Source organism: Tribolium castaneum, chromosome 5, assembly GCF_031307605.1.
Source record: "Tribolium castaneum strain GA2 chromosome 5, icTriCast1.1, whole genome shotgun sequence".
In the NCBI taxonomy this organism is placed as follows: domain Eukaryota; kingdom Metazoa; phylum Arthropoda; class Insecta; order Coleoptera; family Tenebrionidae; genus Tribolium; species Tribolium castaneum.
The window spans coordinates 3,850,813-3,865,401 of NC_087398.1; the positions used below are offsets into that span (position 1 = coordinate 3,850,813).

The 14,589-nt window shown below is 38.1% G+C and overlaps 1 protein-coding gene across 12 annotated transcripts in view; it reads left to right on the forward strand.

Annotated features, from left to right (window-relative positions):
- The window catches only part of CadN (Cadherin-N), a 171,907-nt gene that overhangs the window by 129,716 nt on the left and 27,602 nt on the right, over nucleotides 1-14,589 (forward strand). For all 12 annotated transcript variants that reach the window (XM_008195795.3, XM_008195801.3, XM_008195794.3 and 9 more), the window contains 2 exons: nucleotides 1,835-1,978; nucleotides 13,409-13,524. In XM_008195795.3, the coding sequence (XP_008194017.1) occupies nucleotides 1,835-1,978; nucleotides 13,409-13,524 (260 nt within the window). The remainder of the gene's footprint in view (nucleotides 1-1,834; nucleotides 1,979-13,408; nucleotides 13,525-14,589) is intronic.

Here is a 14,589-nt window from a genome sequence, read left to right on the forward strand (position 1 = left end):
ATCTCACCGAATGTTTGTTCCGATATTAAATTGCTAATGGACAAATTGCCTCATTTCATATTTCATTTATTGGCTGGAAATAATGATTACCATCTACTGTATTTCGTATTTAAATTTGTGTACAAATGCTGCGATATTTATTTTATTGTATGAAAACATTTGACGCGAAAATCAAAATTTAATAAGAAAAACAATAAACAGCAACTTTTTAATATTCTATTTTCAGAATAAAATAAAATAAAAACAGGACAACGCCCAGTAAGCACACTAACAACGTAAAAGTAACGTAAGGAAAGAAACATTAATTAGGTTGAAAAAACGTTATTTTAATCGTTATATCAACGTAAAAATTAAACAAACATTAACTTTTTTTTGTAACTACTTAAACGATTGTGTAACGCAAGAATATAACGTAAAATTATAGAAAATTTAATACCAGTAATCAACGTTAACAAACAACGTTTTAAAAACGTTTTCATTCAGAAAATTTTATTCTGTTATAAATGTGCAATATGGAAAAGTATCAGGTCCTCAGACATCTGTAAGACAATTAAGTGCACTTTTTTCTATTTATTTATTTCTTTTTCTGATATTTTTAATTTTTTTATAACAGTTTTTATATTTTATGATTGTCAAAAATACATATAAAAATAGTTATTTACTATATATTACAATATATTTACTGCATATTTTGCGTCTTCTATACTATATATGTAATTAATAAGTTACGTTTATTTAAAAGGTTTTTTGTAACGTTAATTATACGTTTAAAACAAACGTTGTAAATACGATTATTAATACCGTTAAAATGATTTTTCACGTAAATACAGTTTTAAATTAAATTGATAAAAAGAAACAAGACGGTTTTTAAACTACGTAACATAAACGTTACAAGAAAACGTAATCATTCAACCAAATAACAACGTTGTAAATTTCAACGTATAACGTTAAAAAACGTTAGATCTACGTCTGTGCGCTTGTCATCCTTTAAAACCTACAATGAATTATGAGAATAAAACTCATAAAGAATGCACTTCCCTGTATTTACGTCAACCTATTATTAATTATTATCTACGAGTATCGATATTATTGTTTTTTAAAATATGTGTGTTCAAGTGACAGCGCGAGATTTATTACGCCTATTTACCCGTTCAAACAATTCAACACGATTTTTCCATTATTCTATTAGCAAAATTCAGTTTGAAAAGTTCAAAAACGAGCTTTTGGTTCGTTTCATAGTTTCGACATTCTTCCATAAAAGAATTCGGTTCGAAACCTAAATAACTTTAGCCAGTATCGCGAGTGTCACTTGACACCGTCTATCCCTAATTTAATAAAGCAGCCTCAATATTTCTTATTTCCGCCCCGTTAAAGTCGCATGTTGTCCATGATTAATGACCGTCGAGATTAGATGGCGTTGTATCGAGGGCGCGATTTTTAAAACCGGAATGAAAAAAGCTTCTCGTAACTCCAAAGCCACAACATTAATTCCGATCATGAAGTTCGAAGCGACGAAATTAATAGGAGCTTTTAATTCGGAACGCCGCTTCTATTATAGCGTTGTCTCGAAATGTCGCAATTCAATCAAATTGAATTTATGGTGGTTGACGTGGGAATGCGGCTAGATTTATGAAAATCGCTTCTTTTCGCGGGAGGAAATTACGCTAAAGCCGGCCCCGGGTTCCCGGGGCTTGTATAGTTTGGCACTTATTGAAATGCGTTCCATCATATCGATATGATGTTGCCAAGTGAGGTGTGGAAAAACACGGGTGGATATGAGTTTGAGAGAGATCGGCGTAATTGACACTGGGGGCTGACTGTAGTTTTTTTTCAGTGACCAAGTTCATCCGAATTGGAATCGCTGATAAGAATGACAACCCGCCGTACTTCGACAAGGCCCTCTACGAGGCGGAAGTGGACGAAAACGAGGATATTCAGCACACCGTTCTCACCGTCACCGCCAAAGATCACGATGAATGTAAGTCAAGTTTATTTATCGCCGCAGTTTGAAGGGAATTTAACTTTGCTTATTTAGAATTCGTTCGGGCGCTAGTTGCTTTGACGAAATTAAAAACTTGGTCCGCAGATTAAAACGCGAATTCTTTTTATTACGTGAAAGTTGGAGCAACAGAATTGCAAGGAAATTTAATTTCGCGGCTCGTTGTAGTTATGAGTATTGAAAAAATGGTGGATGTGCCGGGACAATTCCTTTGTTTCGTTCTTTGCCTTGATTTGCAAAGACGAGGTTTTATTAAAACAGCAAATTTAATTCGAATCAAACGTAAAACAAATCAAAATTGGTAATTTTTTTCCTGAGATTGGAATTCAGAACAGTCAATTTTCCGACCTTTTTATTTTAATGGCGGCGGAGGATTTCAACCGGGAAACGGAAATAGGAGGTAGTGATGTATTGCGGGCGGAAGTAGTGGGAATTTTTGCGTAGCGCGAATTTTGGGGGAAAATGCTCGAGCCGTTTACACTAAGACGGAGCAGAAGCAATTATGTAACCACTGAGTTCTTTGAGTCGGATTTATCTCGCTTTATTTGTTGTTTACATGTTGTAAAAGCTTACGAGACAAAAAGACAACAAATGATGGGATTAATTTTTTGTCGCGGATAATAAAAAAATAGCTAGAATTGTGATTGGTGGACATAATTTGTTACAAAAGAGCCATAAAATTTATATGGCTATTGGCGCAGCATCGTAACACTGCGTCTGAAACTGGTGATTTTTACCTACATTTTTTGTTGTAACAACAAAAACGCCCCATTAATATTATTATTACAATGGGCAATTTTGCGTAACGACACATGAATTTAATTATTTGTTTAACAAAATTAATGAAATTAGCACCAAATTGAATTTATTTTAGTTTCGGCCACAATCCATTTTTATTATGTAATAAATAATATTTGGTTTGGTATTTAATGTAAAATTACTAAAGCAGATTTATCGTGACGCGCACTGTTTGTCGGAAAAAGATAAAACCTGGACTGGAGGAAACGACTTTAGGAAGTGACTAATAAAAACTTTTTTATTTCGAGAACGAAACTTTAAACTCGGAGCCTGTGATTGAGTCTTGATTAACTAATTAAAGTTTAATTCAGTTTTTGCACGACGTGTTTAATTTTGATTTGTTCGGCGCGATTTGGGTGAAAAAATTATTTAGCAATTCACGTCCCGCATCTGCCATTTGTTCGAAACACACTGAAATTTTAAAGCAGAGCCGGCACTACGACCCGAAATCCCTTGTAATTCCCTCGCGAAAGCCCCTCGTTTCCGGCCTCGTTACCTCTCTGTGCTTTACGGCCTCGCGACGCTTAATTCCGGTTCATTTTCATTAAGCAATGCGAAAATTCCTCCACATTTGCATTAACACATTGCGGCCGGTTGGGAATTTTTTAGACCGTGATTTTTGCCCAATTTGCGAGAAATTCAATTTCGGGGGATGTGCATTAACTTAAACGTAACGTTACTATTAATAAATATGGGAATTTATGGCGCGAGGGCTGCTCAGGATGCGCATATATGAGCAGTCGTCGTGTGAAATTCATCGGGAATTCTGAGCGGCTTAAGGATTTGCACAATCATCAATCTGAGGGTTCGTGGGGCAAAAGAAAGAACTGCGGAGGTAAACAGTCATTAGGGGAGGTTTTTCCGTGGCCTTGAAACGGGGGTGGTTTAATTTCCGGGATAGAGAGGGTTATGACTGGATTCGGCTTATCTAGGATGAATATTTGTTTGTTTTGCGCTTTTAGCCATAACGTAATTTGCACTCGGTTTGAGCCCGAAATGGAGTGACAATTTATACGGTACATTGTAACAGAATTGAGAGTTTATTCATACAAATGCGAACATTTTTATTGAAATTATTTTTATTAAATTTGGCTGGTTTTATTAGCTTTAAACAAATAAAGCAACAAGTTAATTTGTTTAAATATTGCACCGGATATTGCATGAAAAATAAATAAGTGAAAATCATATAACTATGTATAGTGACTTGAAAAAGAGTCAAAGCTCGAGCTTTCTATATAACTCGGTGATACATAAAATTTTAATAGCTTTACTGAGATTTTATTACCACAATACTTAATAACAGTGACTTTTATTTCTAAAAGCTCCAACAGCTGAAATGTGCTTTTTTAGAGGTGAGTTGGAATTAAATTTTCGGTTTATAACGAACAGAAAAACTGGAATGAATAATCGAAGCGCAAAGGTGTTCACAAGCGCACTTTGGGTGAAAACACATTACAAGAAATGGATGTTTTAAATTATAAAATATTTTAAACGTCGGTAAAAGTTTGTTTAATACGGAGGTAATAATTCTACTAAAAGTATTTTTTCTTTTATTTTCAGTGTAATGGTTACTCACATTTTAATGTGGGTATCCCGGCGCATCCACCATTTTTAACTGAGCGGAAAAATATCTAATTACCAACTAATATAAATTAGTTAAAAGCTTTGCTTTATTAAAAAACTAGACAAAAACCATGTAAATAACGCTTCATATTGTGAATATTACGGAGAGAAAAATTTATTAAAATGGAAAACTTTAAGGATAGTTTGTGACTTTTATTAAAATCGCATTTTTAGCAAAAGTCGTCGATTGTGTAGTATTTTATCAATTTTGCTTTGATGGTCTTTGTCGGACTGTAGTTTGTAACGCCTTAAACTTTTTCAACGCTGAAACAGTTTAAAACTGTTCTTCGTCCGCGTTGTGTTGAAAAAGTCCCGATATAAATCTAGCATAAACCGCTTCGACTGTAGCACATAAAATTTCGTGCTCGCAACCGACAAAGCAGCTTTACAATATGACAGTAGGTTGAATTTAAACTGAAAAATATAACATTCCCTTTTATACCAGATACACTTTCAAGACAACCGAGATAAAAATGTTACGAGTAAAATAATAATAACGACGGTTCACTGGCGTTGAATTTTTACGCATCCGATTATCAACGTTTCTGTCGTAAACTCCCCTTTAATTAGAAAAATTCCGGTTCGAGTTAAAGCCCCCGTTCTGTTTACGTCTCCTGTCCTGTCAGATGGATAATTCGTTTTATTGGCACAACATCGTCGAAACTTTCCCTCCGTCTCGATCAGTGACAGCATTACAATAATCCTTTTTTTATTTCCGTTTGTGAGAAATTCGTCGCAACGAACTTCCTTGCCGATGCACGACACGCGGTTCCGACGACACGTGCCGAAATTTACCAACTCTTGAGAGTCGAACGGACGTGCAAGAACTTGATTTCGGTGCAGTCAGTCGATCGACACTTTTTCCCCAAAATTTAATCTTATGAACTAAACGCTGTTTAGAGCCGGATTTGCAGCGCTACGCTGATGGATCGTAAAAACGGCGAATAAAAGACACTACACTTAATCGCTTTCCTACATTCTTTACACGAGAGTTTACAAGCGATGTGTCGCTCCACGGGTTAGAGTGGCTGCGGCTTTAACGATTTTTTAACGACAAGCTGACGGCAAATTTGTTGTACATCTCACATAAAAGACGAATCTCCAACTACCAAACTAAGTTAGAAGTTGATCGAATTTAAGCACAATCGAATAGAACGCCATCCAACACTTGTTATACGTGCCTTGTTTTTATTCTGCACTAATTCCACCTTGTACTTACACCATACGGTTTTATGAGTTCATTGATCAGTTTCACAACTTTGAGTGCACCAAGAACATACTATCGGCAATTTTTTTTATTTGAAGAAGTTTGAAAATAAATTGTAAGTCTGTTCAAGACGTACGTCCTAATAATATCATCAAGACAGCACCGTTTCATGTTTTTATTAATTTCTTAAACTAAGGGTGAAAAATCGTTTTTGTGGTTTCTATTTCTTTAACAGTAAAAACACTTTGGGGATATGTAAGGAGCTATAATAATAATTTTTTTCGACTTCAGTATCAGACGTAGGGTTAACACTATTTATTTTGCAATAATTTTGCACTTTAAATCCCAGCTTTTGGACAAAAGTAGGGTGTTCATTCGCGGATAAATTGCCTAAACAAAGTGCAGGATCCGTCAAATGCTGGCGAATAAAAGTGGCGTCTTGTCGTGGTGTAAATCCGGATTTGGCGGGCGCGTGACAGCTCCGTGCGATTTATGACCGGTGTCGTAGGTCCGAATCGATAGCCCCAATAACGGCCGGGGTTTTATGGGAGGCCGCGGCCTGGACCTAGCTTTATTTGCGTCTTCATCCCGTCCGATTGATTCTTCCATCACCGGATAAACACAGCCCGGAAGTGGCAACACGTTTACATTAATAATTAGCCCACAAAGCGCGTCCCGGAGTCGTGTTCAGCAAAAAATATGCACGAAGCTTGTGAACATTTTCAATTAACACACGTTGTTATTAATATTTTTATTATTTCAATTTAACACAGTGCGATAAAACAAAGCGTGCCCGCATCGTCCTGTTATTAAACCTCCGGAGGCGTCCGCAAATGAAGTGATTTGCATTCCGGACTCCGGGCAGTCCGACCGATCGCACCATTGTTTGCATACTTTTCGTTCCGTATAAATGCACCATCGTCGGCTCTAACTCACTCCCGGATTAAATCAAGACGACGTGTCACTTTTAAGCGCGCGTTTTATCTCCGGGTTAATTAATTAAAATTTAATTAAGTTAATGCGTTTGAAGTTTTTCATTGGCGCAAATACACGACTCCGGGCGCTTTTACACGCAGCCAAAACATCAATCTGGGCGATAAAACTCAATGATTAAGTCGTTACTTCACCTACCGGTGTACATGACACAAACCCGGAAAGTTTGTTGTTTTTTCCGGAGCCTTCATATTTTTTCTAAATCATGCCTGGGAGCTAATTTCTTGCCGCGACCTTTTTTTCACGCACGTCGCGGACGACAAATTGGAAATTAATCAAAATTAATGTGCGGCGAAGCTCCGGAAAAAAAACGAGAGAAATTTCAAATGTCAAAATCGGCCAACCCTGATTAGGAAATTCGTTAATCGCAGGTTATATTAACTGTCATTGCTTAGCAATTCACACTGAAACTAGGACACTCTAGTTGCCTAGCAACTCCTATTCCAGGCCTGCTTGTTCCTTAGGGTCTAGTTCTATCCACGACATAAAAACGTCAAGACACATTAAGGTTTTAGAAGACCTAATCACAAAATTATTGTTACGTAGGTCCGGCATATATTGATCCGGACGTAAGATGTATTTGTTGCCTAGCAACTCATATTTTAACGAAACAAATGACCACCGCCCGGAAATTGATCACTTTTAAACATTTTCGTTTTCCTGAGTAACGATCCTGAAGTTTAACTAGAATTAGAAAAACACTCAAGCCGGAAGGTTTGAAGCACATAAAAGAAGCCGACCCACCTGCCCTTTCTTTCGCTCGTACTTTATTACTTTTTTTATAGTCGGGGCATTATCTTGCATTTAGGCGGTCATTAACGTGTTTTAATTACGAGAGAAAAAAGCCGGAATATTTAATTTATTAACACGGTCGTGCTTATTTTTCCTGGGGCTTGTGAAAACACTCGAAGTTTTCGGCTGTAATTTCAAGGCTTGTTTCCGCACCTGCAAGAGACGTAATTCGCAATTCGATAAAAAACCCGAATTAATCCAATACTCGGAGTTTTCCTTGTATCAATTCGAGTAAGTGTTTCGCACGGTTGCAGCTTGGAGCTTAATTAATGAAAGAATATCGTCGGATTTATGCGCCGGAGCATAAATCCAGGTCTCGTTTATTGCAGGGATCGCTGATATTTTTTTCCAATAATGCGAGTTAACGTTTTCAATTACCGTCGATATGTCAGCCGAAATAACGGTTGCGATCAAAAGAAGTTTTCGGTTTTTCGTTCCGAAAGCTCCTATTGTTTGTCAATATTCGGGCTGAATTGAAATAAATGATACATCCGAGATCACGAGCGCGGGTGTATAACTGATTTAAATAATATTTGAGTCCGGGAGGCACTTTGTTGATTGTATTACGGCTGCAGTTAGACGGTTGCGAATCGATAACTCACCGGCGCGATAATACCGGCGTTTCTTTATCAGAATTGATGGTCCTACACGTGTTTGACGTCAAAAGCCTCCGGAAAAATCGCTCGATAGTTTTCGGAGCTGATAATTCATAGCATCGGACTGATTACAGTGCCCTTTTTGCGTGAATTTTTAACGACGTGGCTGGGTCTCTGTTCGCATTAGAAATTCAATTTAGTTCCGTGACCCTCTAATTAGACGCTTCGGCGTAATGAATTCATCCCTTGATCTCTGTGTACCAAGACGACGACGGTTGCCTTTGTGGGCATGTGTGTCGTGAGCGGACTTTTTACAGGTTGCATATTTCAAGGCGACGCTTGCTTAATTGCCCGGAAACTTGGCTCCTTATGCAAGTGCAACGCCGGCATTAATTATTGCACACCTCGCGACGACATGTTTTTAACGATCAATTAATTCGGGATTTTCGCGGTTGCTCGGACGGACGAACGGATTTTGTCTCGAGTGATTTAATACCGATGGGGAAATACGAAAGCCCAGATTTTGCATAGATAAACCGGTGACTAATCCAGCTCGTATTTTGACAATTCGTTTCGGATGACGATAGCGTTCGCCCTGGTTTATGTGCCACGGCGTTATCGCATCGATTTTATGTACACGGAAATGTATAATTCAAATTCTTTTATTAGGGATTTTCCAAAGCTGGTTAATGAAACGGCAAGGGAATTGTTTTGAGACGACACAATACCAAGTCAAATTTTACAATTATCCCGGCGCATCCACCATTTTAATTGAACAAAGTATTACACATTGCATGTAATTAAAACAAATTGCACGGGATGCATGTCAAACAGATTATTTATAACAACTAAAAATAGCAAATTAAGTAACTTAATCCTGGATGAACTTTGTGAATAATTTAAAAACCTTTTATCTGTGTTTTTAAAATTATTTATTGGGGTTTAGCCAGAGCTTTATATGCGATGATGGCTCATAAAGAGTCTAAACTGCAGCTTGCAGTGAAGCTGGGTGATAAATAAACATTCAAACAGCTTTTGCGGGTTTTTATTACCACAATACTTAATTACCGTGGGGACAAAATAGAACAGTTGGCAGCATTATGATGTGAGAAACCAATAGGTAGAAGTGTTTTCTTTCAACAAAAATGTTTAAAGCAAGTTTTTTGACTTTAGTTTCTTGACGTTAATTTATTATCCCGGCGCATCCACCATTTTTAGATAAACTGATTAACTAAATTTAAATAATTTTAAGTTTTACATTCTTCGCAGACAGTGAAAAACACGTTATTTCGGGTCGATACCCTTACGAAAATGTTCCGATAATTTTCCATTTAGTTATTACGAAGCGTCTGCTTCGTATCGGCATTCGTACTGCTCCCGTTCTCTCTTAATTTGGATTTTATTTCGAATACATCATTGTCTGCAGGAATTGCCGTGTAGTGTTCTGTGATATTCTCCAGTTGCGCTATGCTGTTTAGAGACAGTCTGACGTATTAAGCTTGTGATCTAATTTACGTCTCGCAGCGGCAAGAACTATTCCAGTCGCTTTAGCGGAACATTACGGTAAATTTTTCAAAAACAGCGATCATTCAATTAAGTAATTCACATGGGAAATTTAAGAGGCCTGATTAAAAATGCCTTTCGGGACTATGGTGAAAAGGCGTGTTGCGTCAAACCGTCGGAGCTTTCCCAAGAAATTAGCAAGAATTTCCCCGACTCGGGGCGTAACACGAGATATGCTAATTTATGTGGAATATGCGAGAGAAAAATGGATCGAATTGCAATTAGAGGGGTTTGTCAAGCCGCCGCGACAGCTTGTTTTAAACACCTGTGAATAGTTTTATTCGAAACGGTTTAATTAAAACGGGGAATTAAACCAAACAAACGCACAAAGACGCGCAACGAAACGAATTAACCACACTAGTTTTTATTTTTTGTACATTCTGCGAAATTCGTGCTTTCCAAGGCGAATCTTTTGTGCATTAATAACCCGCCCGACTTTATTATCTTCTCTGTTGCTTTCCAATTACGATTTTCGTTGACTGATGCGATTCGCGTTCTTACAAAGCTGTCACCGCGACCTCTTTTCAAGCTCCCCGAAATGATTAATACCACCCCAAGTCCCGTTTATTTTCCTCCATTTCTGCAAACGTCTCCATTACATCTCGCACCGTCGTAAATAATGATCAATCGTTCCGTCTCCAGTTAACAAGCCTCACCTATCGTCCTAATTCCTGACTGCCATGTTACTTGGCTCGCATTTGAATCGTGTACGACTCCCCAGGTCATCGAATCTTGAATAAGTAAAGCGACTTTTACAGCCGCCGTCGTAAACCCTGTTTTTGCAACGCGTTAAGTGTTGTATTTTTTGTTTATGCGATTTCTCCAGGGAAAAACACCTGCACTTGTTGCCAGTGGGTGGCGCCCGGAGGAAAATTAATGGCTCTACCGGAGACAAATTCGGGAGTATAACAACGCAACGTGATAATTAATTCACGACGCTAATTCGGTTTGACTGACGACCGATTAACTATAACACGGAGTCCGACCTTCCGGGTAATGAAATGTCGGGGCTGTGCAAACATCGGCCTGTTTTTACACCGGAGTCATACATGAGTAATGAACTTGAGACACACACATCGACGGAGGATCCGATTAGCTCCTTACTAGACGAGATTGCCACCGGAAAAAATACACGGAAATGGGACGGCGCTCCGGGATAATCTACTAATCGCATAGATAAAAATTTTAGACGGATGTTTTCCCCAATCCAAGGCGGCTTGAATAATAAAATTTCAAGAGCACTATGTAAATTAGAAGTATCTACATTATAAAACAGTTCCGTGACTGATTGACTGAACTGAACCTAGAAACAATAAATTTGGAAGATACGTCCCAAATTTTCAGATTTTTTTTAAATCAATCCCTAATTTTTAAGGTATTAAAATTTAAATAAAAATTCTCTACAGTTTAAACATAACGGACGGGATAATTGTCCATTTTTAGAAACCACAACAAAAGAAATTGCTCCCAATGAGATGTTTCAGAAAATTAGTTGGACTTTTGCTATCAATCAGCAAAACTATCCTTGTATTTTTAACAATTTTTTAATTTCATTATATGTATCTTTAAAATAAAACGTTTTGAAAATATTTTTACTTCTTACTTTTTTTTGTTGTTTTTTGTGCTTTTTTGCTATTTTTTTGTTTAACTATTCGTTCTCTACCTACAACCAAAGAATAACACGATGTGCAGCGATTGCTGATTAATTCACTTTTAATTTGTACCACAGATTTATACACATAATGGACGGGACATGATGGATGGGACAAAAAAATCTTGAGTGTGAAAATAACGCAAAAATTATTATTATTTATTTAACCACTAAAGACTTTAACAATGTCAAAATTAGACGTGGGAAATTAAAAATTCTTGTTCTTATTGACGGCGTAAGAAATAAGAACAACTTTTATACGTTTGCAAAAACGGACGGGACAGCAAAAGCTAGATCAAAAACTAAAAATACTCGTCTGCGTGTGTGAATATTCATGATGCTTTCAGTGCGGTTTGGTTTTTCGGCGGCTTAAACATTGAAAATAATATAATAATATAATAATGATAATAAAATATTTTCAAACAGATTTTTACTTTTTTCGTTGTTTTTTGTGCTTTTTTGCTGTTTTTTTGTCTAACTATTCGTTCTCTACCTACAACCAAAGAATGACACGATGTGCAGCGACTTCTGATTAATTTACTTTTAGTTTGTACCACAGATTTATTCACATAATGGACGGGACATAATGGATGGGACAAAAAATCTTGAGTGTGAAAATAACGCAAAAATTATTATTATTTATTTAACCACTAAAGACTTTAACAATGTCAAAATTAGACGTAGGAAATTAAAAATTCTTGTTCTTATTGACGGCGTAAGAAATAAGAACAACTTTTATACGTTTGCAAAAACGGACGGGACAGCAAAAGCTTGATTCGTCCGCTAGATCAAAAACTAAAAATACTCGTCTGCGTGTGTGAATATTCATGATGCTTTCAGTGCGGTTTGGTTTTTCGGCGGCTTAAATATTGAAATACGGCCCAATTGGCAAACCGTCTGTCGTCTCATCAGCGGCCTTCTGTTTAGAATTTCCGGACGTCGTGCCGGCTCCAATCCCTGGCAAGCGTCTGGTCGTCGGATTAAACCGTCGGTCGATCCTTACAAATCAACTTTCTCGGGCACGACGCAAGCCGGTCCTGAAAGTCTCAACACACAGCCCACTGAATAATGCATCTCGGCTGACACAACTCGGTGAAAATTCCGAATTCAAAGCCCTTGCCGTTACGATATCTTGTAAATACACGCGTCGCTCGAAATTTCACCTAAAATATGCCTCCGCTCTCGTTTTCTTCATTAAAGGGCGCCCTGGATTAGAAGGGTTAGTCGTCTAAGCCGAAGACAAGTATATGGATCAGAACAGATTTTCTCATTCGCTGTTCGACTAAATTTCGAAAGCCCAATTTGGGACCGGGCCTAATCCAACATGGAGCTCGTTTAGTGGAGATAATGAGACAGAAGAGGGAACGACACTGGGAAAAAACAATTGATGGATCGGTGGCTGATGCGTGTCGGATTTTAGCCAAAACACGATCTCTTATTTATAACAAACACAATTTGCCGGCGTGAATTATTGAAAACCACTTTTGTGCGCTCCTGTTGACTCACAGCGTGCACATTTTACCTCAAACATCTCATATTCGCCATTGTTATGCCACGTTTTCGAACGCATTGTTTCGCGTTTGATTTGATTCGCTCCACTAATTGCAATTTTCAGAAATGTACCAAAAATTAAAAACTGAAGAAAAAACAGTTAAACCCTCGCTGCGCTCGAGGCGCAAAAAAGCTTTTTTTCAAATTCATTGCGGTAACGGCGACTTTAACGGAAATATCGAGGCCGGGAAGCTTTAGATACCCGTAAATAAAACCCACTGAGTTAAGTGGAATGGCTGATAGTAAAAAGCGTTTTTTGAGGACTGCGTTAATCCGGGATGAGAGTACGTGCCCAGGCCGTGGCATCTGTCCGACCGCGTAATTGAAATTTGTTGATCTAATTATATGTTATTTAAACTAAAATTACATCCGCTAACTAAATTACACAAAGCCGTTATTAGTTTCGCAGCTTGAAAGTTTGAAACAAAGCTGCCACTGCATCAGAATTTTTCCGTCAATAACATCCTTCCGGGAAATTTATGGAGCTTGTTTCACGCGATCCGGGAATGTTTATTATCATTGCGTCAGCTTAGCGATTGAATAAGTCCCCGGACGTCCGGATCCGGATATCAGTCGATTCTTCTCCAAAGCGTCGCTCATTTGAATCACCAATTAATCGAAATGTTCCTTTTCAGCCTCTCGTATTCGATACGAGATCACAAGCGGTAACATAGGCGGCGCCTTCGCCGTCAAGAACATGACCGGAGCTATCTACGTAGCCGGAGCGTTGGATTACGAGACGAGAAAAAGGGTAAGTCCAATCATGAATCAATAAAATGACCATCAGATCGCTCGTAAATCACCGTCAGGTGCGAACGCACGCAACGGTTGCGACGTGACAAACATAAATCCTCAGTTTAATTAAAACGAATCTGTCCACCACGCCGGAAACGCGCTCCTTGACTTTTTCGTTGCGTCGTCTTGCTGAATAAAAACAAAGGTTCTGATGTTGTTTGGCTGCCATAAATATGTATGAGGACGTCGGATAATCCGCGGCGATTCCGCAAATGTCGGAAGGAGTTTAATAATATTAGACCGGGACCGGGAGATGGGATTGATAGGCGGCGCCGGATTCGCTTCCATTTTGTTTCGGAGCGAATAGTCGCGTTGCACGGGCGATTGTTCGCCCACTCGCGCGACTTATCCGCGTCTTGCAAGTGATTTATAGCGGCTGTTCGGGCTTATGTAAGTTATCGGCTAAGTGCACGCTCCAGTGAGCAATTTGGCCGGTCTTTTATCTTCGTTGCTTGATAATAAAGCCTCGGTATCGAATTATACGGCGAACTATAAAAAATTGCCGTAAAAATGTGCTCGAGTCTAGGCCGTGTCGCGATTATTTACATTCGGAACGGCACAATCAATATTTAAAACGTTTTGGTGGTTTCTCATCCCGAGCAACGTCGAGGGAACAAATGTTTATTTTTTTTTCATACATAAATTATGAGGAAAATTCAAGAATGTCCCCGAACGACTCGCTTACATTTACTCGATCCGGGCCATTGGTTCGCGTAAACGCCCCTATTTTTTATTTACAATTTCATGTAACATTAAGCTCGGCAAATTGAATTTTGACGCGCGATTTTGTATAATTTTTTTAATCGAACGGCTCGCGTGGAAAATGTGCTCAGTGGCGCATTAGCTCCCATATTTTGACCTGAGGTCAATTTTTACCAGAACCTAACTTCAGGCAATAAATAATAACAAATAATTAAAATAAAAAATACGTCATGAATAGTAAGGATCAGTTTTCCTGACGAGTTGAACGAGTTAAACAAAATTTTTCTTATTTCGTTAAGAAAATTAGCTTTTTCCATAC